Here is a 25,488-nt window from a genome sequence, read left to right as displayed (position 1 = left end):
TACCTCCTGTCTGTCCTATCCCTGTCATGTTCTTTATGTCCTTTACCCCCTGTCCTGTCCTTTCTGTCCTTTTCCTCCTGTCCTTCCTGTCCTTTACCTCCTGTTCTTTCTGTCCTTTACCTCCTGTCCTGTTCTTTCTGTCCTTTACCTCCTGTCCTGTTCTTTCTGTCCTTTACCTCCTGTCCTGTTCTTTCTGTCCTTTACCTCCTGCCATGTCTGTTCTGTCCTTTACCGCCTGTCCTGTTCTTTCTGTCCTTTACCTCCTGTCCTGTCTTTTCTGTCCTTTACCTCCTGTCCTGTCTTTTCTGTCCTTTACCTCCTGTCCTGTCTTTTCTGTCCTTTACCTCCTGTCCTGTCTTTTCTGTCCTTTACCTCCTGTCCTGTTCTTTCTGTCCTTTACATTTACATTTACATTTAAGTCATTTAGCAGACGCTCTTATCCAGAGCGACTTACAAATTGGTGCATTCACCTTATGACATCCAGTGGAACACCTCCTGTCACGTTCTTTCTGTCCTTTACCTCCTGCCCTGTCCTTTCTGTCCTTTACCTCCTGTCCTTTAACTCCTGCCATGTCCTTTCTGTCCTTTACCTCCTGTCCTTTAACTCCTGCCATGTCTGTTCTGTCCTTTACCGCCTGTCCTGTTCTTTCTGTCCTTTACCTCCTGTCCTTTCTGTCCTTTACCTCCTGTCCTGTCTTTTCTGTCCTTTACCTCCTGTCCTGTCTTTTCTGTCCTTTACCTCCTGTCCTGTCTTTTCTGTCCTTTACCTCCTGTCCTGTTCTTTCTGTCCTTTACCTCCTGTCCTGTCCTTTCTGTCCTTTACCTCCTTTTCTGTCCTTTACCAACCTGTCCTGTCCTTTCTGTCCTTTACCTCCTGTCCTTTCCTTTCTGTCCTTACCTCCTGTCCTTTCTGTCCTTTGCCTCCTGTCTGTCCTGTCCCTGTCATGTCATTTCTGTCCTTTACCTCCTGTCCTGTCATGTTATTTCTGTCCTATCCTTTCTGTACTTCACTGTCTGACCTGTCCTGCCATGTCCTTTCTGTTCTTTCCTGTCTGTCCTGTCATGTCTTTTCTGTCCTTTACCTCCTGTCCTGTCTGTTCTATCCCTGTCATGTTATTTTTGTCCTTTACCTCCTGTCCTGTTCTTTCTGTCCTTTACCTCCTGTCCTGTCCTTTCTGTCCTTTACCTCAAGTCCTGTCCTTTCTGTCCTATCCCTGTCATGTCCGTTCTGTCCTTTACCTCCTGTCCTGTCCTTTCTGTCCTTTACCTCCTGTCCTGTCTGTCCTGTCCCTGTCATGTTCTTTCTGTCATTTCCCTCCTGTCTGTCCTGTCCCTGTCATTACCGTTCTGTCCTTAATCTCCTGTCTTGTCTGTCCTTTCTGTCCTGTCCTTTCTGTCCTTTACCTCCTGTCCCTGTATGTCCTGTCCTGTCTGTCCTCTCCTGTCTTTTCCTGTACTTTCTTTCCTGGCTTGTCTTTCTGTCCTGTCCTTTCCTGTCATCTCTTCATTTGAGAGATACATCCTTTCCAGGTAACTGCCGTTGCCCGCCCGGGCTTACAGTATACTTCAACGACCACACGACGCCAACAATCCTTTACTCACAGATGAAATTGCTTAATAATCTCTATAAGACAAGGATCAGAGCCTCTCTCAGACGGAACAGAACAGAACAGACAGGAAATACCAAATTTCCTGTTCTAGAACAATCAACATCACTCATTAAGCACTAGGAAACACCAACGGAACGCCCTTTCAGAGTTTTGACGTGTTTTGCATGAAAAGGGCTATATTGCTATTATTTAGCCTACTGATGTGCCATTAGGAAGTAAAGGAAGGAGGCCTAAAAGCTTTTGTTATTGCCCAGAGAACAAGGGTGAGGTGTGGCCAAACTTACGTTTACATTCTTTTGTCAAATAGTAGACACACTTATCCAGAACGAATTACAGTAGTGAATGCATACATTTTTCGTACTGGTCTACTATGGGAATTGAACCCACAACCCTGGTGTTGCAAGCATCGTGATCTTCCAACTACAGACTTTATAGAGAGAAGTCATTAGCCTTCTGGTCTCAAGAGATTGTGCCCAGCTCGGCTCATTCAGGCATTGGAATATTGTTTCATTACACAAAATATAACTTTTTACAAAGCATTTATACTTTCCAATCCCTTTGTGCATTCAGTCTGAGAGAGTTATTCTGAGAGCAGTGAACGTGTGGCTGTGACTGTCCTGTCAATGGCTGTCATCACTGTTTGATATATTTTACTAAACGTTTAAAAAAAACTGAAGTGTGGGTGTCTGTGTGCCTTTCTTCTGGCTGGCTATATGAAGTTGGATACAAAATAGCACAATCTGCCCGAAGTACCCCTTCACAATGCACCCCCTCATGTGCAAGTGATCATTAAGCCTACTGTATGTTCTTATGAGTTTTCCCAAGTAGCCCATGTGGATAAGCCAATACAGAGGTACTAGTACCCCAGGTTGAGAACCACTACACTAGAGTACTATGGTTAGCGCTGTCTGTTGTTTTTTGTGAGTGATTGTCCAATTTCATGATCAAAACGAACGCAGGTAGAGTTATGTCCTATGCAATACCATGTGTACTCCCACCCTGTCATCCAGGTTACGACCTGAAATACCTTTTCACCTGATGAAGAACATATGACCTTTGACCTGACCTTAAATCTTTTGACTTGCAAAATGAACCGTGTTGTGGTACTTCCCTTGTCAGTTTTTCTAAAGGTTATGATAATTATATTTCAATAAAATGTTGTATATAAATTAATTTAAGAAGTTTGTATACTGTATTATCCCTCTGTCCATCACCTGAAGCATTAGCTGAACCAATGTCATTAGCTGAACCAATGTCATTAGCTGAACCAATGTCATTAGCTGAACCAATGTCATTAGCTGACCCAATGTCATTAGCTGACCCAATGTCATTAGCTGACCCAATGTCAACAACAAGGCTTTCAGCTTGCCTTAAGTCACACTTTGACTCACAGCGGCGTGTCGTCTGTTAAGTGACAGCTGGTTGTAACAGATATGGGCCCTTCCTGTAATTAGCCTTGTAGGCCTACTGAAGCATTATTTTTACACAATGTGCATTGTACATTTTAGGACATCCTCAGCCTCAATCATCCTTGAGTGAGTTGTCAATCTCTAAAGGCTTAGGGTGTGTAAATGTACCTTATTACAAATACAAGATATCTGTCGTGGAAAATGACATAATTCATCTTGTCTTTGTGGGACTTAGTCATAAGCATAAAACTTGTCTTTGTGGGACTTATAGCTAATATAGCTACGGTCCGTTTGGGTGCGACTGCAGCATGTGACATCCCGTGGGTTTACTATCTACAAAAAGTCACATATGGAAACTTGCAGAAATGAGCACATTATACAGTGCCTTGCGAAAGTATTTGCCCCCCTTGAACTTTGCGACCTTTTGCCACATTTCAGGCTTCAAACATAAAGATATAAAACTGTATTTTTTTGTGAAGAACCAACAACAAGTGGGACACAATCATGAAGTGGAACGACATTTATTGCATAATTCAAACTTTTTTAACAAATCAAAAACTGAAAAATTGGGCGTGCAAAATTATTCAGCCCCTTTACTTTCAGTGCAGAAAACTCTCTCCAGAAGTTCAGGCAGGTCAATATCCACCTTCGTAACATGGCAGTCTAACATGCTGTCGAGACCGCACGCATGTGTGCGTCCGCCCTTGCGTGCATGTTGATTTCGTCCCCGCACACCAGACGCGATGAGGACACGCAGATTGAATTATCAAAAACTCAAAAATAAAAATAATATTAATTTGTGGACAGGTCCAAAAGCATTAAACATTTATGGCAATTTAGCTAGCTCGCTTACTGTTGCTAGCTAATTTGTCCTGGAATCTAAACATTGGGTTGTTATTTTACCTGAAGTGCACAAGGTCCTCTACTCCGAGAATGAATCCACAGATAAAATGGTAAACCGAATTAGTTTCTAGTATTCTCTCCTCCTTCCTTCAGGCTTAATCCTCTTCTTTGGACTTTATATGGCGGTTGGCAACCAACTTAAAGGGGCATTACCACAACCGACTGGAGTGTGGACCTCAGTTTATCTTTCAATCACTGACATGGGTATATGCTCCTAAAAACCAATGAGGAGATGGCTCGTGGGTATATGGTCCTCAAAACCAATAAGGAGATGGGAGAGGCAGGACTTGCAGAGCGTCGAGCATCACAAATAGAACCAAGTTCTATTTGAGTGCCTAGCTACGCTTACGCTCGCAAGCAGTGTGGGTGCAAAGAATGAGTAACATGTATGTGTAAATGTATTTTGCGACGCTCGCGCACGCCAAGCATCTGGTCTGGTCAGCATGTAAGATGGAATCTGACGCCAACTGAAGCTGGCTAGCTTTATAAAACCCTGAGTAGATCTAGCTACTCAGGAAACAATTCTAGCTACTCAGGAAACAATTCAGAAAAGTCAATGTGAGGACTGATGAAGAAATACCATTAACTAAAGAGAGAGAGAGAAGGAGGGGAACTGTCTAGCTGCCAGGCTGTCCAGTGGACGCTTGATCCAGAATGAGTGGAGTCAGAACCAAGTGCAGCGGTGTCCTCTCTATTTGTTTGTCTTTTTACATAATCATCTCAAACTGTGTTTTGGTCCAATTGTTTGTCCTTCCCTAATCTTGGTTTGGATTTAATTACATTGAATTGATATCCTACGATTACCGTTTTGTGTACAACAGCGTTGTTTTTTTCTGTATTGTGGAAATTAAAATGAATCTGAGCCAATAACTCCACAGTTTGGCCAAAATGCTATGACTTTCAGTGACTCTGGATAAGAGCATCTGCTGAATGACTAACATGTAAATGTGAGTTTCAGAAGAATAATGTACACACAGTTCTTTAAGGGTTAATCAGGGGTATATCAACATGTTACAATTACATTCTTGTGTGACTATTTATGCATGTTATCATCCATTCGAAAATACAAACTTTTGCACCTTCAAGTTCTTTCATTCCTCTTCATTTTTTCGCCTTTTTTTAAATCAGGGAAGAAGAATGCATCTTCAATAAGTGAGAAATTTCTAACATTTTAGTTTTCTGTGTGTTTTTGACAGCCCCATCGAGTCCTGTCAGAACTTCTACAAAGACTTCACGCTACAGATAGACATGGCTTTCAACGTCTTCTTCCTCTTGTACTTTGGTCTACGGGTAAGTAAAGAAAGTACAAGGCTACATAAGACTTTTACACAACAAGTTGTTACTCTAGTGAAGTTTCAATCATGTCATGGAACAAAGACCGATAACAAAGTCATTCAAGTCGAAACATTGCACTCATTAAAACTGTGGAAGCATTCATCTGTCGTTCTTTCATAACTTTAATGCCTTTTTGTACCCTGAACAAACAACAGTCATGTGTCAACATTAAAAGGGGGATGGTTGGCAGAGTTGAATCAATTCATTTACATTACATTTAAGTCATTTAGCAGACGCTCTTATCCAGAGCGACTTACAAATTGGTGCATTCACCTTATGAATTCACGCAGGAAGTGGAATATTTACGGTGAATTTGACTTGAGTTTCAATTATCTCCAAGTTATGGAAATGGAATTGAATTGGAATTAAAATGTTTGAATTGGAATTGAATTGGAATTGGAATTGGAATTCAATATTTGTACATTTCCCAGTTAATGGAATTAATGCACTTAGTATAAAACATTTAATCCAGGATTTGTTTTAAATAACTTAAAACATGTATATGTATTTCTGTATTTCTAGTATAGCTAGGCTGTCTGAGCAGTGACAGGATCAGTCTGAAAGCCTGGGGGAATTGAATTTGAATTGTTTAATTGTTGGGGATAATATTGGATTGGGGATGGAATTCTTAGAATGTACCTAACATTGGAAATAAGATTAATTTAATTATGTCTTAATTCAAATTTACAGGAAGAGGTAATTTAGTTAGAATTGAAGTTGTGGAATTCACCCCAATCCTGCTGGTGGGTTATTGAAGGAGTTCCCACATATGCTGAGCACTTGTTGTCCATTGCTCGTGTTTCTTGGACCAAGCACATCTCTTCCTCTTATTGGTGTCCTTTAGTGGTGGTTTCTTTGAGGCAATTCAACCATGAAGGCCTGATTCACGCAGTCTTCTCTGAACAGTTGATGTTGAGATGTGTCTGTTAATTGAACTCTGCGAAGCATTTATTTGAGCTGCAATTTCTGAGGCTGGTAACTCTAATGAACCCATCCTCTGCAGCAGAGGAAACTTTGGGTCTTCCTTTCCTGTGGCGGTCCTCATGAAAGACAGTTTCATCATAGCACTTGGCAGTTCTTGACATTTTCTGGATTGACTGGCCTTCATGTCTTAAAGTAATGATGGACTGTCATTTCTCTTTGCTTGTTTGAGTTCTTCTTGCCATAATATGGACTTGGTCTTTTACCAAATAGGGCTTTCTTCTGTTTACGACCCCTATCTTGTCACAACACAACTGATTATGTCAAACACATTAAGAAGAAAATACATTCCAAATTAACTTTTAACAATGCACACTGTTAATTGAAATTCATTCCAGGTGACTACCTCATGAAGCTGGTTGAGAGAATGCATAGAGTGTGCAAATAGACAAAGAGTGGCTACTTTGAAGAATCTCAAATATATTTGGATTTATTTAACACTTTTGGTTACTACATGATTCCATCAGTGTTACTTCAGAATTTTAATATCTTCACTAATTATTCTACAATACAGTAAAAATAAAGAAAAACCCTGGAATGACTGGTACTGTAGTTCATTTGTTTATTTTCCCTTTCAGTTTATTGCAGCCAATGACAAGCTGTGGTTCTGGCTGGAGGTGAACTCAGTGGTGGACTTCTTCACTGTTCCCCCAGTGTTCGTGTCTGTTTATCTCAACAGGAGCTGGCTTGGTAAGTACAGAATACCTGTTTACATTTACACCTCTAAAGGTCTATTATATGGGCCAGTACTAATGTAGTAGTCTAGGTCATGGTTGGATTGCTCAGACCTCCAAAACAGCCTACAGGTTGGCCAAATGTGGCGTGGGAGTGGTGTTTTCTATTTCAACCTAAATGGTGAGCAGGTCAGCGACGCCCCCAAGTGGATTATAGTTGTATTACAGTGGTTTAAGATGTATTGTTGATTTAAATCATTGTTTTCTGATCCTGATGGATTCCTTTTTGGTCTGGTTTTACTTTGGTTAGCTTATGTTGGACCCTACCCTCTTTTCAACATCCGCAGATGCTGGGAGTAGCTGTTGGGGCTGACTGTAATAGTGGTATTGGTTGTTCATTAGCAGCAATCATTTGTTTACTTACCAGTGATGGTTTCTGGTTCCTGTCAATGTACATTTCACAGTGTTGTGATATTGCACTGCTGTCAGTCTTGTATTAAGTTGCCATGATGGAATACAACAATTCATTTCAATACCTTTCATGTCATTGAACAAGCTTTTGTTTTTCTTGCCACAGTACATGGAATGATGATTGAAGTGATTGAAATTGGTCTATGATTGAAAGTACATGATGAGTGGGATATTAAAGTTAATAGGCTTTTGTTGAGTGGCGCCTGCCTCATTCATTGCTTTAAAATAGAAATCAATCTACTAAATGAATGTGTGCCAAATGACAACCGTGTGCCAAATGACAACCGTGTGCCAAATGACAACCTATTCCCCATGGGCCGTGGTCAAAAGTAGTGCACTATATAGGGAATAGGCTTCCATGTGGGATGCAGAAGACTGTGGCTAATCTCCAGGAGAGAGCGAGAGGTCTATAGGACATTACAGATAAAGGTGATTTTCTGCTTCATCACATGCAGGTGTTGGTTAGGGCTTTATCTTTATCAGCTGTCAATCAGTTGTCAATTAGCTGTCAATAAGAGCTCAGGACCACGCCCCCCTCCTCTCAGTCCTGATCAGCATCTGACTGTAGCTTTAGCTCTGTCTGTGTACCAAATGGTAGCCTATTGACTATATAATGCTCTACTTTTGAACAGGGCTACAGGTAGATAAAGGTCTATGTTCCAAATGGCACCCTATTATCTTTATAGTGCTCTACTTTTGACCAAAGGGGTATCCTAGGAAGCAAGATACAATAGATCTACTTAAGGTTTTCTAAAGCTAACCAGCTTCAGGTAACTTCATCTTCCAGCTCAGGCTTAAAGGTCCCGAACCGTCAAAATCATGTTTGTTGGCCATCATTGTAAATAACAATTTGTTCTTAACTGACTTTCCTAGGTAAATAAAGGTTACATTTAAAAAATGGTTCTCATGAAATGTGATGATATTTGGGTGGAAATAGATCAAAGTAGGACTACCAAAGTATGAAAAATGACTGTTGCTTCTAAATTGATACATTTTAATCATAAATTTACTGGTCCCCTCCCCCATGTCAAACACTTGGATTCAGGAGGCGGGATGGAGTTTGGATTATTAAGAGATGTTTGTTATCACAAAAAGCCTCATTTTAATACAACAATGGTAACGTCATCTGTGTCTGGTGTGAGCTAGTTACTGCCTAGCTAGGTCTTCATCTGTGTCTGGTGTGAGCTAGTTACTGCCTAGCTAGGTCTTCATCTGTGTCTGGTGTTAGCTAGTTACTGCCTAGCTAGGTCTTCATCTGTGTCTGGTGTTAGCTAGTTACTGCCTAGCTAGGTCTTCATCTGTGTCTGGTGTTAGCTAGTTACTGCCTAGCTAGGTCTTCATCTGTGTCTGGTGTTAGCTAGTTACTGCCTAGCTAGGTCTTCATCTGTGTCTGGTGTTAGCTAGTTACTGCCTAGCTAGGTCTTCATCTGTGTCTGGTGTTAGCTAGTTACTGCCTAGCTAGGTCTTCAGCCAGCATGGAACAAAATCGGGGAAGGGTTACTCAACTCCGACTCTTCATGTCATTACATCAAGAGACATACCAAATGGAAAATGTATGTATTAGCTCACCGCCCACTCAGCCTACTAGCTCCCCACTCACTCAGCCTACTAGCTCCCCACCCACTCAGCCTTCTAGATCCCCGCCCACTCAGCCTACTAGCTCCCTGCCCACTCAGCCTACTAGCTCCCCACCCACTCAGCCTACTAGCTCTCAGCCTACTAGCTCTCAGCCTACTAGCTCCCCGCCCACTCAGCCTACTAGCTCCCCGCCCACTCAGCCTACTAGCTCACTGCCCACTCAGCCTACTAGCTCCCCACCCACTCAGCCTACTAGCTCCCCGCCCCTCAGCCTACTAGCTCCCCGCCCACTCAGCCTACTAGCTCCCCGCCCACTCAGCCTACTAGCTCCCCGCCCACTCAGCCTACTAGCTCCCTGCCCACTCAGTCTGTCTTTACAGATTTCCTGGTAGTTTGACATTAGAGAAAAAGTACTTTTTCAAAAAAATAATCCCTATTTTTTAAGGGTGATGTTTTAGTCACTCAAAAGTCACTTTTACATGAGAATTACTGTTCGAAACATTTAATCAGTACTATTATGGTGGATATTGTTCCTCTGCCTGATGCTAACTCTAGCAGGCTTGTAACAGCGTGTGCAAGTCGCACGAGGCTAGTCAAACACTGAACTCTTCATTGAGACAATGCTGAAACATCAATCCATGGCAAGTCAGTGCCACATTGTCATGAAAAGAAAGAAAAGTTATCTTGCAAATTCAGCAGGATATGGTGTGAAATAGACTTTAGAAGTGCCATCCTTATTTGATTACTTATCATTAATGTCGTCTTTGGTGTGCTTATCAATGCATCAGCACCTTTTTTCCCCAAAAGTCAGTGGCAGACCTCATGTAACAACACCTGCACAGGATCGGTACATCCGACATCACACCTGCAGGACAGGTACAGGATGGCAAAAACTGCCCAAGTTACATCAGGAACGCACAATCCCTCCATCAGTGCTCAGACTGTCCACACTGGCCTGTTGTAAGGCAGGTCCTCACCAGACATCACTGGCAACAACATCGCCTATGGGCACAAACCCACAGTCACTGAACCAGACAGGACTAGCAAAAAGTGCTCTTCACTGAAGAGTTGCGGTTTTGTCTCACCAGGGGTGATGGTCAGATTCACGTTTATCGTCGAAGGAATGAATGTTACACCGAGGGCTGTACTCTGGAGAGGGATTGATTTGGAGGGGGAGGGTCCGTCATAGTCTGGGGAGGTGTGTCACAGCATCATCGGACTGAGCTTGTTGTCATTGCAGGGAATCTCAACACCGTGCGTTACAGGGAAGACATCCTCCTCCCTCGTGTGGTAACCTTCCTGCAGGCACATCCTGACATGACCCTCCAGGATGACAATGCCACCAGCCGTACTGCTCGTTCTGTGTGAGATTTCCTACAAGACAGGAATGTCAGTGTTCTGCCATGGCCAGTGAAGAGCCCGGAGCTCAATCCCATTGAGTACGTCTGGGACCTGTTGGATCGGAGGGTGAGGGCTAGGTCCATTCCCCCCAGAAATGTCCTGGAAATATCAGGTGCCTTGGTGGAAGAGTGGGGTAACGTCTCACAGCAAGAACTGGCAAATCTGGTGCAGTCCATGAGGAGGAGATGCACTGCAGTACTTAATGCAGCTGGTGGCCACACCAGATACTGATTGTTACTTTTGATTTTTACCCCCCAATTGTTCAGGGACACATTATTCCATTTCTGTACGTCACATGTCTGTGGAACTTGTTCAGTTTATGTCTCAGTTGTTGAATCTTGTTAAGTTCATACAAATATTTACATATGTTAAGTTTACTGAAAATAAACGCAGTTGACAGTGAGAGGACATTTCCTTTTTTGCCGAGTTTATATTCATGATTAATGGAGTTAGCCCTGACTTCGCCTACCCCAGAGCAAGTTAGTTCTGAATGATTCGTTGCCATAGAAATGTACCTGACTAAAAGGTGAGCCACATTCGTATGACTCGTTATCCCGAGTTGATCTCAGAGTTTCACAAAGTTACCTCGCTAAGTCCTTAAACCTAATTCGTAGGATACTCCTCAGGGGCCATAGGTAGATAAAACTCTGTATCCAAAATGATACCATATTCCCTAGTTAGTGCGCTTCCTTTGACCAGGCCCATAGGGTAAGATAACCCTACAGGCTGTCCATTATCCAAAGAAAAGACTGCCATCTGCTGGGCCTTAATGTGCATCCAACTAAGACATGCTTTAGCACTCAGTGGCTTTTAAAAATAGATGGAGATTGATGGTGATTACCTGGCAATGCTATGACAATGCTATATCTGAATTAAGAGTGGGGTTTGCAGTTTTGGGACTATTCTATTGGTTCATTAAGCCAGGCAAACTCAATCAAGCCCAAGTAAAGTATTAGATATTATTTTGAATAGTATTTGAACCCAGGTCACACTGTAACTTCTGTGGATAGAGCTTAGCACTACTGCCCTCACTGAATGAATACGCTCGCATATCCCTAGTCAGGCTCCATCTCTCATTGACTAAAGAGCCTTTTCCCAAATCTTCTGTCTGAACATTCTGACATAGATACAAACAGACACACACATCCACAAATACGCACTCAAACACTAAAGACCCAGAAAGCACTCAGGACTGTTATGTTAGTTGGAAGTAAACATGCACAGATGCCAAGTTACTACTGTAGCTAACTGCTTATAAGCTACCCTAAGTGTTACTACTGTAGCGAACTGCTTATAGGCTACCCTAAGTGTTACTACTGTAGCTAACTGCTTATAAGCTACCCTAAGTGTTACTACTGTAGCGAACTGCTTATAGGCTACCCTAAGTGTTACTATTGTAGCTAACTGCTTATAAGCTACCCTAAGTGTTACTACTGTAGCGATCTGCTTATAGGCTACCCTAAGTGTTACTACTGTAGCCAACTGCTTATAGGCTTCCCTCCAAGTTACTACTGTAGTTAACTGCTTATAGGCTACCCTACAAGTTACTACTGTAGTTAACTGCTTATAGGCTACCCTCCAAGTTACTACTATAGCTAACTCTGGCAACTACCATGCAAGTGGAGTTTCCATGTTGACTAAGTCTTAGTTGGAAGTTCAACTGTTTTGGTTTTTGATACCTTTGGATGGAAAATAAAACCAGTTTGTCATTCAAATTCAAGCCTCCATTGCTGCTTTAGTAAGTAATTTGTGAGAGCTTTTCGGGGACGAGTGCCAGGGAGCAGCAGAACATTGCCCAAAAAGATAAGATAGCAGCTAATTCCTGCTCCAAATGCTCCAGCTTTTTACTCACGAGCTGTACAAATAAACACAGAAAGAGGCTTTTAGTGTTAAGCTGTCCACTGATACTAGCCTTAAATGATCGCACTTATGGATATTGAAAGAAAATACGAGATGTTTTTTGAAAATGTTATTCTGTAATCTCGCTGGAAAGGTTTTATCTTTTGTGTTGATTTTTTGGACATCCGAATGTTTTGAAATGACTTTCATTGCACACATTTTCAATAGCAAGTGTACCTCAATTGATATACTGAATCAATAGATGAACTATTATGTAAGCTTTCCATCAATAGAATGTAATGCTTTTCCATCTGTTTTACAGTAGCATTGCTGCCCTTTCCTGCTTTGAGGTGCTTGAATGTACAGTAGGTAGCAGTCACTTTTTGTACAGCAGTTGTGATTAATTCAGGATCATTGTTCTTTTTAATTCAGGATCATTGTTCTTTTTAATTCAGGATCATTGTTCTTTTTAATTCAGGATCATTGTTCTTTTTAATTCAGGATCATTGTTCTTTCACTAAATCCAGAGAAAAATGAATGAATGATTCCTGAAGCTTCTCAGATACTGTGCCTTTTAAAAGTATTCATCCCCCTTGGTGTTTTTCCTATTTTATTGCATTATAACCTGTAATTTAAATGGATTTTTATTTGGATTTCATGTTATGGACATACAAAAAATAGTCCAAATTGGTGAAGTGAAATGAAAAAAATAACTTGTTTCAAAAATAAATAAATGGAAAAGTGGTGCGTGCATATGTATTCACCCCCTTTGCTATGAAGCCCCTAAATAAGTTCTGGTGCAACCAATTACCTTCAGAAGTCACATAATTAGTTAAATAAAGGCCACCTGTGTGCAATCTAAGTGTCAGATGATCTCAGTATATATACACCTGTTCTGAAAAAACCCCAGAGTCCGCAACACCACGAAGCAAGTGGCACCATGAAGACCAAGGAGCTCTCCAAACAGGTCTGGGATAAAGTTGTAGAGAAGTACAGATCAGGGTTGGGTTCTAAAAAAATATTTCTGAAACTTTGAACATCCCATGGAGCACCATTTAAATCTGTTATTAAAAGAATTGAAAAAATATGACACCACAACAACCTGCCAAGAGAGGGCCGCCCACCAGAACTCATGGAGCAGGAAAGGAGGGCATTAATCAGAGAGGCAACAAAGAGACCAAAGATAACCCTGAAGGAGCTGCAAAGCTCCACAGCGGAGATTGGAGTATCTGTCCATAGGACCACAATAAGCCGTACACTCCACAGAGCTGGGCTGTACAGAAGAGTGGCCAGAAAAAAAGCCCTTGCTTAAAGAAGAAAATAGGCAAACACGTTTGGTGTTCGCCAAAATGCATCTGGGAGACTCCCCAAACATATGGAAGAAGTTACTCTGGTCAGATGTAGCTTTTTGGCCATCAAGAAAAACGCTATGTCTGGCGCAAACCCAACACCTCTCATCACCCCGAGAACACCATACCCACAGTGAAGCATCATGCTGTGGGTAGTTTTTCATCGGCAGGGACTGGGAAACTGGTCAGAATTTAAGGAATGATGGATGATACTAAATACAGGGAAATTCTTGAGGGAAACCTGTTTCAGTTTTCCAGAGCTTTGAGACTGGGACGGAGGTTCACCTTCCAGCAGGACAATGACCCTAAGCATACTGCTAAAGCAACACTCGGGTGGTTGAAGGGGAAACATTTAAATGTCTTGGAATGACCTAGTCAAAGCCCAGACCTCTATCCAATTGAGAATCTGTGGTATGACTTAAATATTGCTGTACACCAGTGGAACCCATCCAACTTGAAGGAGCTGGAGCACTTTTGCCTTGAAGAATGGGCAAAAGTCCCAGTGGCTACATGTGCCAGGCTTATAGAGACATACCCCAAGAGAGTTGCAGTTGTCATTTCTGCAGATGGTGGCTCTACAAAGTATTGACTTTGGGGGGGAGGTGAATAATTTTGCATGCTCAAGTTTTCTGTTTTTTTCATCCTGTTTCTTGTTTGTTTCACAACAAAACATATTTTGCATCTTTAAAGTGGTAGGCATGTTGTGTAAATGAAATGATACAACCCCCCCCCAAAAAAAAATCCATTTTAATTCCAGGTTGTAAGGCAACAAAATAGGAATAATGCCACTGTATACCCAGAGCTTGACTCGGCACTCCACATCACTTTCTTTCTGGTGACAGTTTTGAGGAGTTAAAATACATTCTACCCTTCAATGACTGTCTATGACAGAATATGGCCATCCTATAGACTATCTGCAGTCTGATGAGATGTACTGTACATCGTCTGGTAGTATTAGGACATACTTGCCTCACCGTCTGTCTGCCCTCTGTCTTTCTCTGGGTTGGCCGAATCCTAAAGGAGCTTATAGTGTAATATTCTGATGGATCAGAAGAGGGGTTTGCTTTAAGCTTGCCGTACACCAATGATGATCACAACGAGGATGCTACAGTATGAGTGTCTGTGGTAAATCTGATCTCAGCACACCTAAATCTCTTCCTGCTGGACACAGACATGTTGAGCCCACCTGCTCGTCTTTTCTCTGCTGTCCAAGATGGACACTGAGAGCCTTTGATTGATTTGCTGTGTGATAAAGGAAGGGGAAAGAAGCAGTGGTTAGATAGGGTAAGTTGTTGTAAGGAATTGGAAAACGTGGTTCCAGAGGATGTTGTGAAGCCGTGAACTAAGCTGTTTGGACACCGACTGACAAGAAGCAACAGCTGGGCAACTTTTGATTTCGAGAAGCTTTTGCCGACTTGCCCGTCATTTACCCAAAGGTATTTGTCAGTCTTGGAAGACAGATATCATGATTCCGACTAAGATGTTAGTGTACAGAGGGCCCGAAGGGGGCACGCGCTCTGAGACGTTTCAGAACACGTGGAGACGTAAGAAGTCTTGCGGGGAGCTCTTTCAGAATGGCTACAGGGTCAAGATGGGCCAGCGACGGCAGGCCGTGGAGAAAGAGGACCGGGACAACCTGTATCACACTTTGATTTCCTGTTTTCATTTAATCTCTTACTGGGGTAAGACATTAAGACCTTGCTAGCCGATGTAGGAAATAATAGATAGGATTTAATGTAAACCCAGAGACTGGCAGTCTGTGCCTGGTCCAAATTCCACTGGCGGCTATCGTGTCAGCTGAAGAGAGAGAGCTCAGGTCCAGGGTTTGTGTTGTGCATTGTGGTGCCATCTGGACGAAGCTTCTGTAAAATCAATATAAAAATTTGTGTGGAGGAAGTGAGACGCTGAATTATTTATATATTGTATTTATAGATTATAGATATTTGATTTACAGTAACATTTTTGTTACCAAAGGCATGCTTTACTGCACGTCTATGGAGATGAATTTCACTTTATTGTTGACTCTGCAGTTTAGCTAAAGATTATTTAGGATTATTTACTCATTTCAAGAGAATATATGCTTTAGAGTCTACAAGTACTTTAGAGTAGAAATTGTTGCAAGAAATTATATGACAGTCTTTGCTTTTATATGACAGTCTCTGCTTTGATACTTATATTCAGTACATATACCCAGGACTAAATCATAGTGAGACATTGACACCCTGGTTAATACCTCTACTGCTGGTACATGTAGGAGGTTTTAGTGGCCTTGAATCATGCATTACGGTAATGTTTTTTAGTTACTTTCTAGGATTGACACAGTCAATCTTTTGAGGGCATTTGTTTCTACATAGCTTTGGTGCTATTCTCATGTGGTGAATTTTAAAAACTCTTAGTACAAAACTCCAAACTGGTAACACTTGTAGCACTGCAGGTCTTATATTCAAAACCTTTTATTGTGCATTAATCTTTCACCATACAACCATCGATCCAAAATATATGTTTACTGTAAAATACCATGAGAACATTGATTTAATCATCAAAAGAAAACATGATATCTTCTCAATTTAGTTGTTTTCAACAACCAGTTAATCCAATAGCAAAACATTTCAAAATGTCCCTTTAAATGTAGTATTCTACAGTTCTGTAAAATACAATACATTACACTGTTTTCACATTAAGCTATACACGTCTTCAATATGGAATTGGTGGATGCTAAACTACAGGACTGTTTCACTAGCACAGACTGGAATATGTTCCGGGATTCATCCGATGATTCATCCATTAATAAGTGCATCGATGAAGTCGAATCCTAATACACCGGGCTTGCAAACTATCACGGATAACACAGGAAAACTCAGCCGCGGGTCCTGAGCCTACCAAACAACCTAAATACCGTCTATGCTCCCTTGGAGGTTAGCAACTCTGAACCATGCATGAGAGCGCCAGCTCTTCCGGACAACTGTATGATCACGCTCTCAGTAGCCGATGTGAGTAAGACCATTAAACAGGTTAAAGGTCATGAACAGTCAATCATGTTTTTCACAACGTGATTATTTGAAGGGAACCAGATCAAAGTATGATGACCCAAGTACGAATAATGACTGTTGCTTCTAAATCAAATCAAATCAAATCAAATTTATTTATATAGCCCTTCGTACATCAGCTGATATCTCAAAGTGCTGTACAGAAACCCAGCCTAAAACCCCAAACAGCAAACAATGCAGGTGTAAAAGCACGGTGGCTAGGAAAAACTCCCTAGAAAGGCCAAAACCTAGGAAGAAACCTAGAGAGGAACCGGGCTATGTGGGGTGGCCAGTCCTCTTCTGGCTGTGCCGGGTAGAGATTATAACAGAACATGACCAAGATGTTCAAATGTTCATAAATGACCAGCATGGTCAAATAATAATAAGGCAGAACAGTTGAAACTGGAGCAGCAGCACAGTCAGGTGGACTGGGGACAGCAAGGAGCCATCATGTCAGGTTCTACATTGATAAAGTTTGATGATAAAGTTACTGGTCCCCTCCCTCATGTCAAACACTTGGATTCATTATTAAGGGGACAAGGCGACATCACCTTAACTCTCATTTTAATACACCAATGATAACCTAATATTCTGATCTGCTTCTGTTTTGTGGGTGGCATTGTGTGCTCTTTTCGAAGGATGGATCCCGGTCTCTCCGGGGCTATGGGATCTGGGGGGTCGGGGGTGGTCTGCTGGGCATTGGGATGACAACTCAACTTGGGATGAAGAGGGCTTTTAGCAGGTGGAATAGTGGGGGCCAATTGGAGGTTTACCTAGTAGCAATGCAAATATCATGGTACAGCTATATAGACACTCAAACATCATGTTACTTTTTAATGGTACGTTTAAAAAACATATATTTTGATAAATAGAATTGAAACTTGTGTCTCATTATGGTAAGTGGTGAAATAAGTACAGCCAGTTATAATTGTAGTGACTTAGCAGATAATATGAAAAGACGATCAGTATTTACCTGGCTAAAAAATAAGGAATATAATATCTATTGTTTACAGGAAACTCTTTCAACAATTTTAGATGAAGTTTTGTGGAAAAAGGACTGGGGGGGGCGAAATGTATTTTTCTCCCATGGGCAAAGAATTTCAAAAGGGGTGACAATATTGATTAACAGTAATTTTGTTCCAAATGTGCAAATTGTCCAAACAGATCATCAAGGTATATGGATTATTTTAAATGTTTTATTATACAATAAACATATATGGCTTATTAATCTCTATGGTCCAAATAATAATGATCCAAGCTTCTTTGAAAATATATACAAGAATGTATCAACTCTACAAGCAACACTAGACTATTATTATGGTGTGGGATTTTAATACAGTTTTAAAAACCTCTATGGACCATAAAGGAAATCACACTACTAACTATCACCTTCAGGCACTTAAGGAAATCATGAATGTCATGGATATATTGGAATTAGTGGATATATAGAGACTTAAATTCCCTGACCTAGTGAGATATACATGGCGGAGGCTTAATCAAGCTAGTCGTCTTGATTACTTTCTTATGTCATTCCTTCTAGCACCAAAAGTTAAAATAACTGTTGATAGGGGACAGAATGCGGTCGGATCTTCACATAATTGGCATATATATTACTCTCACAGAATTTCCGTATTGGTGAGCATATTGGAAATTTAATCAAAGCCTACTGGATGATAACTTGTTTATGACTAGAACAGAAGAATTTATAACTGACTATTTCAGACATAACATAGGTACAGCAGATCCCCTTATTGTATGGGACACTTTTAAATGTGCCTTTAGAGGCAATGCAATTTAGTACTCATCTATAAAACAAAAGCAATTTAGATCAAAAGAGTCCATATTAACAAAGGAAATTGAAGGACTAACAGTACAGTTAGATAGCAATAAAAACTGTACATAGAGGCACAGAATAAGTTGGAGGAAAAACAAAAAGAAATGGAGGAAAGATCCAGTGTAATATTTTATAAAAAATAAAACGAACTGGATGGAATATGGGGAAAATGCACCAAATTAATTTTCAATCTTTAACATAGAAATGCTACCAAAAACTATATATATTGAAACTTGTTACAAATGATGGAGTCACGAATGATTCACCAAATGATATTTTGAAAGAGGAAGTAAAGTACTTTAAGGAAACTGCCCAAACAGTTTGAGCTTCTACTTTTAAAGATCCATCTCTCCAGAAATAAGTCCCTCACTGTTGCCGCTTGTTATAGACCCCCCTCAGCTCCCAGCTGTGCCCTGGACACCATATGTGAATTGATTGCCCCCCCATCTATCGTCAGAGTGCGTACTGCTAGGTGACCTAAATTGGGATATGCTTAACACCCCGGCCATCCTACAATCTAAGATAGATGCCCTCAATCTCACATAAATTATCATGGAACCTACCAGGTACAACCCAAAATCCGTAAACATTGGCACCCTCATAGATATCATCAACTCTAAACACACCTATGCTGTTTTCACTGCCTTATTGCCTGCGTCCTTATTGCCGGTCTGCGGTCAAACGACCACCCTTCATCACTGTCAAACACTCCCTAAAACACTTCCTAAGGCACTTCAGAGGGTAGTGCATACGGCTCAGTACATCACTTTGGGGCAAAGCTGCCTGCCATCCAGGACCTCTACGCCACGCGGTGTCAGAGGAAGGCCCTAAAAATTGTCAAAGAACCCAGCCACCCCAGTCATAGACTGTTCTCTCTACTACCCCATGGCAAGCGGTACCGGAGTGCCAACTCTAGGACAGAAAGGCTTCTCAACAGTTTTTACCCCCAAGCCATAAGACTCCTGAACAGGTAACCAAATGGTTACCCGGACTATTTGCATTGTGTGCCACCCCCCCCCAACCCCTCTTTTACGCTGCTGCTACTCTCTGTTTATCTTATATGCATAGTCACTTTAACTATACATTCATGTACATACTATCGAAATTGGCCTGACGAACCAGTGCTCCCGCACATTGGCTAACCGGACTATTCGCATTGTGTCCTACCACCCACAAACACCTCTTTTTACGCTTCTGCTACGACCCACGTGGAGTTCCAGGTCTCCGGTAGCCTCTGGAACTGCCGATCTGCGGCCAACAAGGCAGAGTTCATCTCAGCCTATGCCTCCCTCCAGTCCCTCGACTTCTTGGCACTGACGGAAACATGGATCACCACAGATAACACTGCCACTCCTACTGCTCTCTCTTCGTCCGCCCACTTGTTCTCGCACACCCCGAGAGCTTCTGGTCAGCGGGATGGTGGCACCGGGATCCTCATCTCTCCCAAGTGGTCATTCTCTCTTTCTCCCCTTACCCATCTGTCTATCGCCTCCTTTGAATTCCATGCTGTCACAGTTACCAGCCCATCCTTATCATTTATCGCCCTCCAGGTTCCCTCGGAGAGTTCATCAATGAGCTTGATGCCTTGATAAGCTCCTTTCCTGAGGACGGCTCACCTCTCACAGTTCTGGGCGACTTTAACCTCCCCACGTCCACCTTTGACTCATTCCTCTCTGCCTCCTTCTTTCCACTCCTCTCCTCTTTTGACCTCACCCTCTCACCTTCCCCCCTACTCACAAGGCAGGCAATACGCTCGACCTCATCTTTACTAGATGCTGTTCTTCCACTAACCTCATTGCAACACCCCTCCAAGTCTCCAACCACTACCTTGTATCCTTTTCCCTCTCGCTCTCATCCAACACTTCCCACACTGCCCCTACTCGGATGGTATCGCGCCGTCCCATCCTTCGCTCTCTCTCCCCCGCTACTCTCTCCTCTTCCATCCTATCATCTCTTCCCTCTGCTCAAACTTTCTCCAAACTATCTCCTGATTCTGCCTCCTCAACCCTCCTCTCTTCCCTTTCTGCATCCTTTGACTCTCTATGCCCCCTATCCTCCAGGCCGGCTCGGTCCTCCCCTCCCGCTCCGTGGCTCGACGACTCATTGCGAGCTCACAGAACAGGGCTCCGGGCAGCCGAGCGGAAATGGAGGAAAACTCGCCTCCCTGCGGACCTGGCATCCTTTCGCTCCCTCCTCTCTACATTTTCCTCTTCTGTCTCTGCTGCTAAAGCCACTTTCTACCACTCTAAATTCCAAGCTTCTGCCTCTAACCCTAGGAAGCTCTTTGCCACCTTCTCCTCCCTCCTGAATCCCCCCCTCCTCCCTCTCTGCAGATGACTTCGTCAACCATTTTGAAAAGAAGGTCGACGACATCCGATCCTCGTTTGCTAAGTCAAACGACACCGCTGGTTCTGCTCACACTGCCCTACCCTGTGCTCTGACCTCTTTCTCCCCTCTCTCTCCAGATGAAAACTCGCGTCTTGTGACGGCCGGCCGCCCAACAACCTGCCCGCTTGACCCTATCCCCTCCTTTCTCTTCTCCAGACCATTTCCGGAGACCTTCTCCCTTACCTCACCTCGCTCATCAACTCATCCCTGACCGCTGGCTACGTCCCTTCCGTCTTCAAGAGAGCGAGAGTTGCACCCCTTCTGAAAAAACCTACACTCGATCCCTCCGATGTCAACAACTACAGACCAGTATCCCTTCTTTCTTTTCTCTCCAAAACTCTTGAACGTGCCGTCCTTGGCCAGCTCTCCCGCTATCTCTCTCAGAATGACCTTCTTGATCCAAATCAGTCAGGTTTCAAGACTAGTCATTCAACTGAGACTGCTCTTCTCTGTATCACGGAGGCGCTCCGCACCGCTAAAGCTAACTCTCTCTCCTCTGCTCTCATCCTTCTAGACCTATCGGCTGCCTTCGATGCTGTGAACCAACAGATCCTCCTCTCCACCCTCTCCGAGTTGGGCATCTCCGGCGCGGCCCACGCTTGGATTGCGTCCTACCTGACAGGTCGCTCCTACCAGGTGGCGTGGAGAGAATCTGTCTCCTCACCACGCGCTCTCACCACTGGTGTCCCCCAGGGCTCTGTTGTAGGCCCTCTCCTATTCTCGCTATACACCAAGTCACTTGGCTCTGTCATAGCCTCACATGGTCTCTCCTATCATTGCTATGCAGACGACACACAATTAATCTTCTCCTTTCCCCCTTCTGATGACCAGGTGGCGAATCGCATCTCTGCATGTCTGGCAGACATATCAGTGTGGATGACGGATCACCACCTCAAGCTGAACCTCGGCAAGACGGAGCTGCTCTTCCTCCCGGGGAAGGACTGCCCGTTCCATGATCTCGCCATCACGGTTGACAACTCCATTGTGTCCTCCTCCCAGAGCTCTAAGAACCTTGGCGTGATCCTGGACAACACCCTGTCGTTCTCAACTAACATCAAGGCGGTGGCCCGTTCCTGTAGGTTCATGCTCTACAACATCCGCAGAGTACGACCCTGCCTCACACAGGAAGCGGCGCAGGTCCTAATCCAGGCACTTGTCATCTCCCGTCTGGATTACTGCAACTCGCTGTTGGCTGGGCTCCCTGCCTGTGCCATTAAACCCCTACAACTCATCCAGAATGCCGCATCCTGTCTGGTGTTCAACCTTCCCAAGTTCTCTCACGTCACCCCACTCCTCCGCTCTCTCCACTGGCTTCCAGTTGAAGCTCGCATCCGCTACAAGACCATGGTGCTTGCCTACGGAGCTGTGAGGGGAACGGCACCTCAGTACCTCCAGGCTCTGATCAGGCCCTACACCCAAACAAGGGCACTGCGTTCATCCACCTCTGGCCTGCTCGCCTCCCTACCACCGAGGAAGTACAGTTCCCGCTCAGCCCAGTCAAAACTGTTCGCTGCTCTGGCCCCCCCAATGGTGGAACAAACTCCCTCACGACGCCAGGACAGCGGAGTCAATCACCACCTTCCGGAGACACCTGAAACCCCACCTCTTTAAGGAATACCTAGGATAGGATAAGTAATCCTTCTCACCCCCCCCCCCCCTTTAAGATTTAGATGCACTATTGTAAAGTGACTGTTCCACTGGATGTCATAAGGTGAATGCACCAATTTGTAAGTCGCTCTGGATAAGAGCGTCTGGTAAATGACTTAAATGTAAATGTAAATGTAATGCTACTCTCTGTTCATCATATATGCATAGTCACTTTAACGATACCTACATGTACAAACTGCGTCAATAAGCCTGACTAACATGTGTCTGTATATAGCCTTGCTACTCTTTTTTCAAATGTCTTTTTACTGTTGTTTTATTTCTTTACTTTCCTACACACACACACACTCATCCCGTAAGTAGAGGATGCCTAGATGTTCTTTAAGAGTGCTTTCCTCTCCCTCTTAAATAAGCATGCCCCTCTCAAAAAATGTAGAACTAAGAACAGATATACCCTTTCCCAGAGCACCCCCTCCCAGCTACCCACTGCACCGAGACTAGGAAACACTGTCACCACTGATAAATCCACGATAATCGAGAATTTCAATCTGCATTTCTTTACGGCTGGCCATGCTTTCCACCTGGCTACCCCAACCCCGGCCAACAGCTCTGCACCACGACAGCAACTGGCCCAAGCCCCCCCCCCCCCCCTGCTTCTCCGTTACCCAAATCCAGATAGCAGATGTTCTGAAAGAGCAGCAAAATCTGGATCCTTACAAATCAGCTGGGCTGGACAATCTGGACCCTCTCTTCCTAAAATGATCTGCCGCCTTTGTTGCAAGCCCTGTTACTAGTCTGTTCAACCTCTCCTTCGTATCGTCTAAGATTCCTAAAGATTGGAAAGCGGCCGCAGTCATCCACCTCTTCAAAGGGGGAGACAGACCATACCCAAACTGTGACAGACCTATATCCATCCTGCCCTGCCTTTCTAAAGTCTTCGAAAGCCAAGTGAACAAACAGATTACCGACCATTTCAAATCCCACTGTACCTTCTCCGCTATGCAATCTGGTTTCCAAGCTGGTCACGTGTGCACCTCAGCCACGCTCAAGGTCCTAAACAATATCATAACCGCCATCGATAAAATACAGTACTGTGCAGCCGTCTTCATCAACCTGGCCAAGGCTTTCAACTCTGTCAATCACCGTATTCTTATCGGCAGACTCAATAGCCTTGGTTTCTCTAATGACTGCCTCGCCTGGTTCACTAACTACTTACAGTATCAGATAGAGTTCAGTGTGTCAAATCGGAGGGCCTGTTGTCCGGACCTCTGGCAGTTTCTATGGGGGTGCCACAGGGTTCAATTCCCGGGCAAACTCTTTTCTCTGTATATATCAATGATGTCAATGATCAATGATCTCTTGCTGCTGGTGATTCTCTGATCCACCTCTACGCAGACGACACCATTCAGTATACATATGTCCCTTCTTTAGACACTGTGTTAACAAACCTCCAAACGCGCTTCAATGCGCTTCAATGCCTCCTCCCGTGGCCTCCAACTGCTCCTAAATGCTAGTAAAATGAAATACATGCTCTTCAACCGATAGCTGCCCGCCCGACTAGCTTCACTACTCTGGACGGTTCTGACTTAGAATATGTGGACAACTACAAATACCTAGGTGTCTGGCTAGACTGTAAACTCTCCTTCCAGACTCACATTAAGCATCTCCAATCCAAAGTTAAATCTAGAATTGGCTTCTTATTTCCTTCCTTATTTCCTTCCTTTTTTCCTTCACTCATGCTGCCAAACTTACCCTCGTAAAACTGACTATCCTACCAATCCTTGACTTCGGCGATGTCATTTACAAAATACCCTCCAACACTCTACTCAGCAAATTGGATGCAGTCTATCACAGTGCCATCCGTTTTGTCACCAAAGTCCGATATACTACCCACTACTGCGACCTGTATGCTCTCGTTGGCTGGTTCTTGCTACATATTCGTCGCCAAACCCACTGGCTCCAGGTCATCTATACATCTTTGCACGGTAAATTTCTGCCTTCAATCAGCTCACTTGGCACCAGAGACAACACCCACCCGTAACACGCGCTCCAGCAGGTATATTTCACTGATCATCCCCAAAGCCAACACCTCATTCGGTCGCCTTTCCTTCCAGCTCTCTGCTGCCAATGACGAATCACAAAAATCACTGAAGTTGGAGACTTATATCTCCCTCACTAACTTTAAGTGTCAGCTGGCAGAACAGCTTACCGATTGCTGCAGCTGTACACAGCCCATCTGTAAATAGCCCATCCAACCAACTACCTACTTCATCCCCATATTTGTTTTTGTTTTTCTGCTCTTTTTCACACCAGTCTTTCTACTTGCACATCCTCATCTGCACATATATCTCTCCAGTGTAATTGCTAAATTGTAATTACTTCACCACTATTGGCCTATTTATTGCCTTACCTCCTTATTCATTTGCACACACTATACCAATTTTTCTATTGTGTTCTTAACTGTATGTTTGTTTATCCCGTGTGTATCTCTCTGTGTTGTTGTTTTTGTTGCACTGCTTTGCTTTATCTTGGCCAGGTCGCAGTTGTAAATGAGAACTTCTTCTCAACTGGCCTACCTGGTTAAATAAAGGTGAAATAAAAAATAATAATAACACAACTAAAGCCTTTAAGGTTGGGAAAACTCCAGGGCTGGATGGCATACCAGTAGAAGTATACTTTAAAAAAATATATAGTCAGAGGACCATTATTAGCATGTTTTAACCACTCCTATATGAACGGTAGATTATCGGACACATAACAAGACGGTCGGATTTCATTATTACTGAAACAGGATCCAAGTGGTGTATATATAAAGATCAAGTTTAAATAATTGGAGGCCTCTTACACTTCAGTGTTGGGATGCAAAAATTCCAGCTAAATGCATTGTGCATAGAATTAAAAAATATTGTCAAATATTATTCATCCTAATCAGACAGGTTTTTTTACATGGACGATACATTGGAGATAATATAAGACAAGTACTGGAAACAATGTAATACTATGAAATATCAGGGACACCAAGCCTGGTTTTCATAGCTGATTTTGAAAAGGTTTTTGATAAAGTACAACTGGAGTTTATATAAAA

General features: G+C 43.1%; 1 protein-coding gene across 5 annotated transcripts in view; it reads left to right on the top strand.

Moving 5' to 3' along the window:
- LOC124038495 (calcium-activated potassium channel subunit alpha-1-like) overlaps positions 1 to 25,488 on the top strand; it is a 235,993-nt gene that overhangs the window by 118,007 nt on the left and 92,498 nt on the right. For all 5 annotated transcript variants that reach the window (XM_046354452.1, XM_046354450.1, XM_046354453.1 and 2 more), the window contains exons 4-5: positions 5,119 to 5,212; positions 6,817 to 6,928. In XM_046354452.1, coding sequence (XP_046210408.1) covers positions 5,119 to 5,212; positions 6,817 to 6,928 — 206 coding nt within the window. The remainder of the gene's footprint in view (positions 1 to 5,118; positions 5,213 to 6,816; positions 6,929 to 25,488) is intronic.

This window comes from Oncorhynchus gorbuscha, linkage group LG06 (assembly GCF_021184085.1).
Source record: "Oncorhynchus gorbuscha isolate QuinsamMale2020 ecotype Even-year linkage group LG06, OgorEven_v1.0, whole genome shotgun sequence".
In the NCBI taxonomy this organism is placed as follows: Eukaryota; Metazoa; Chordata; class Actinopteri; order Salmoniformes; family Salmonidae; genus Oncorhynchus; species Oncorhynchus gorbuscha.
This window is presented reverse-complemented; position numbering and strand designations above follow the sequence as displayed.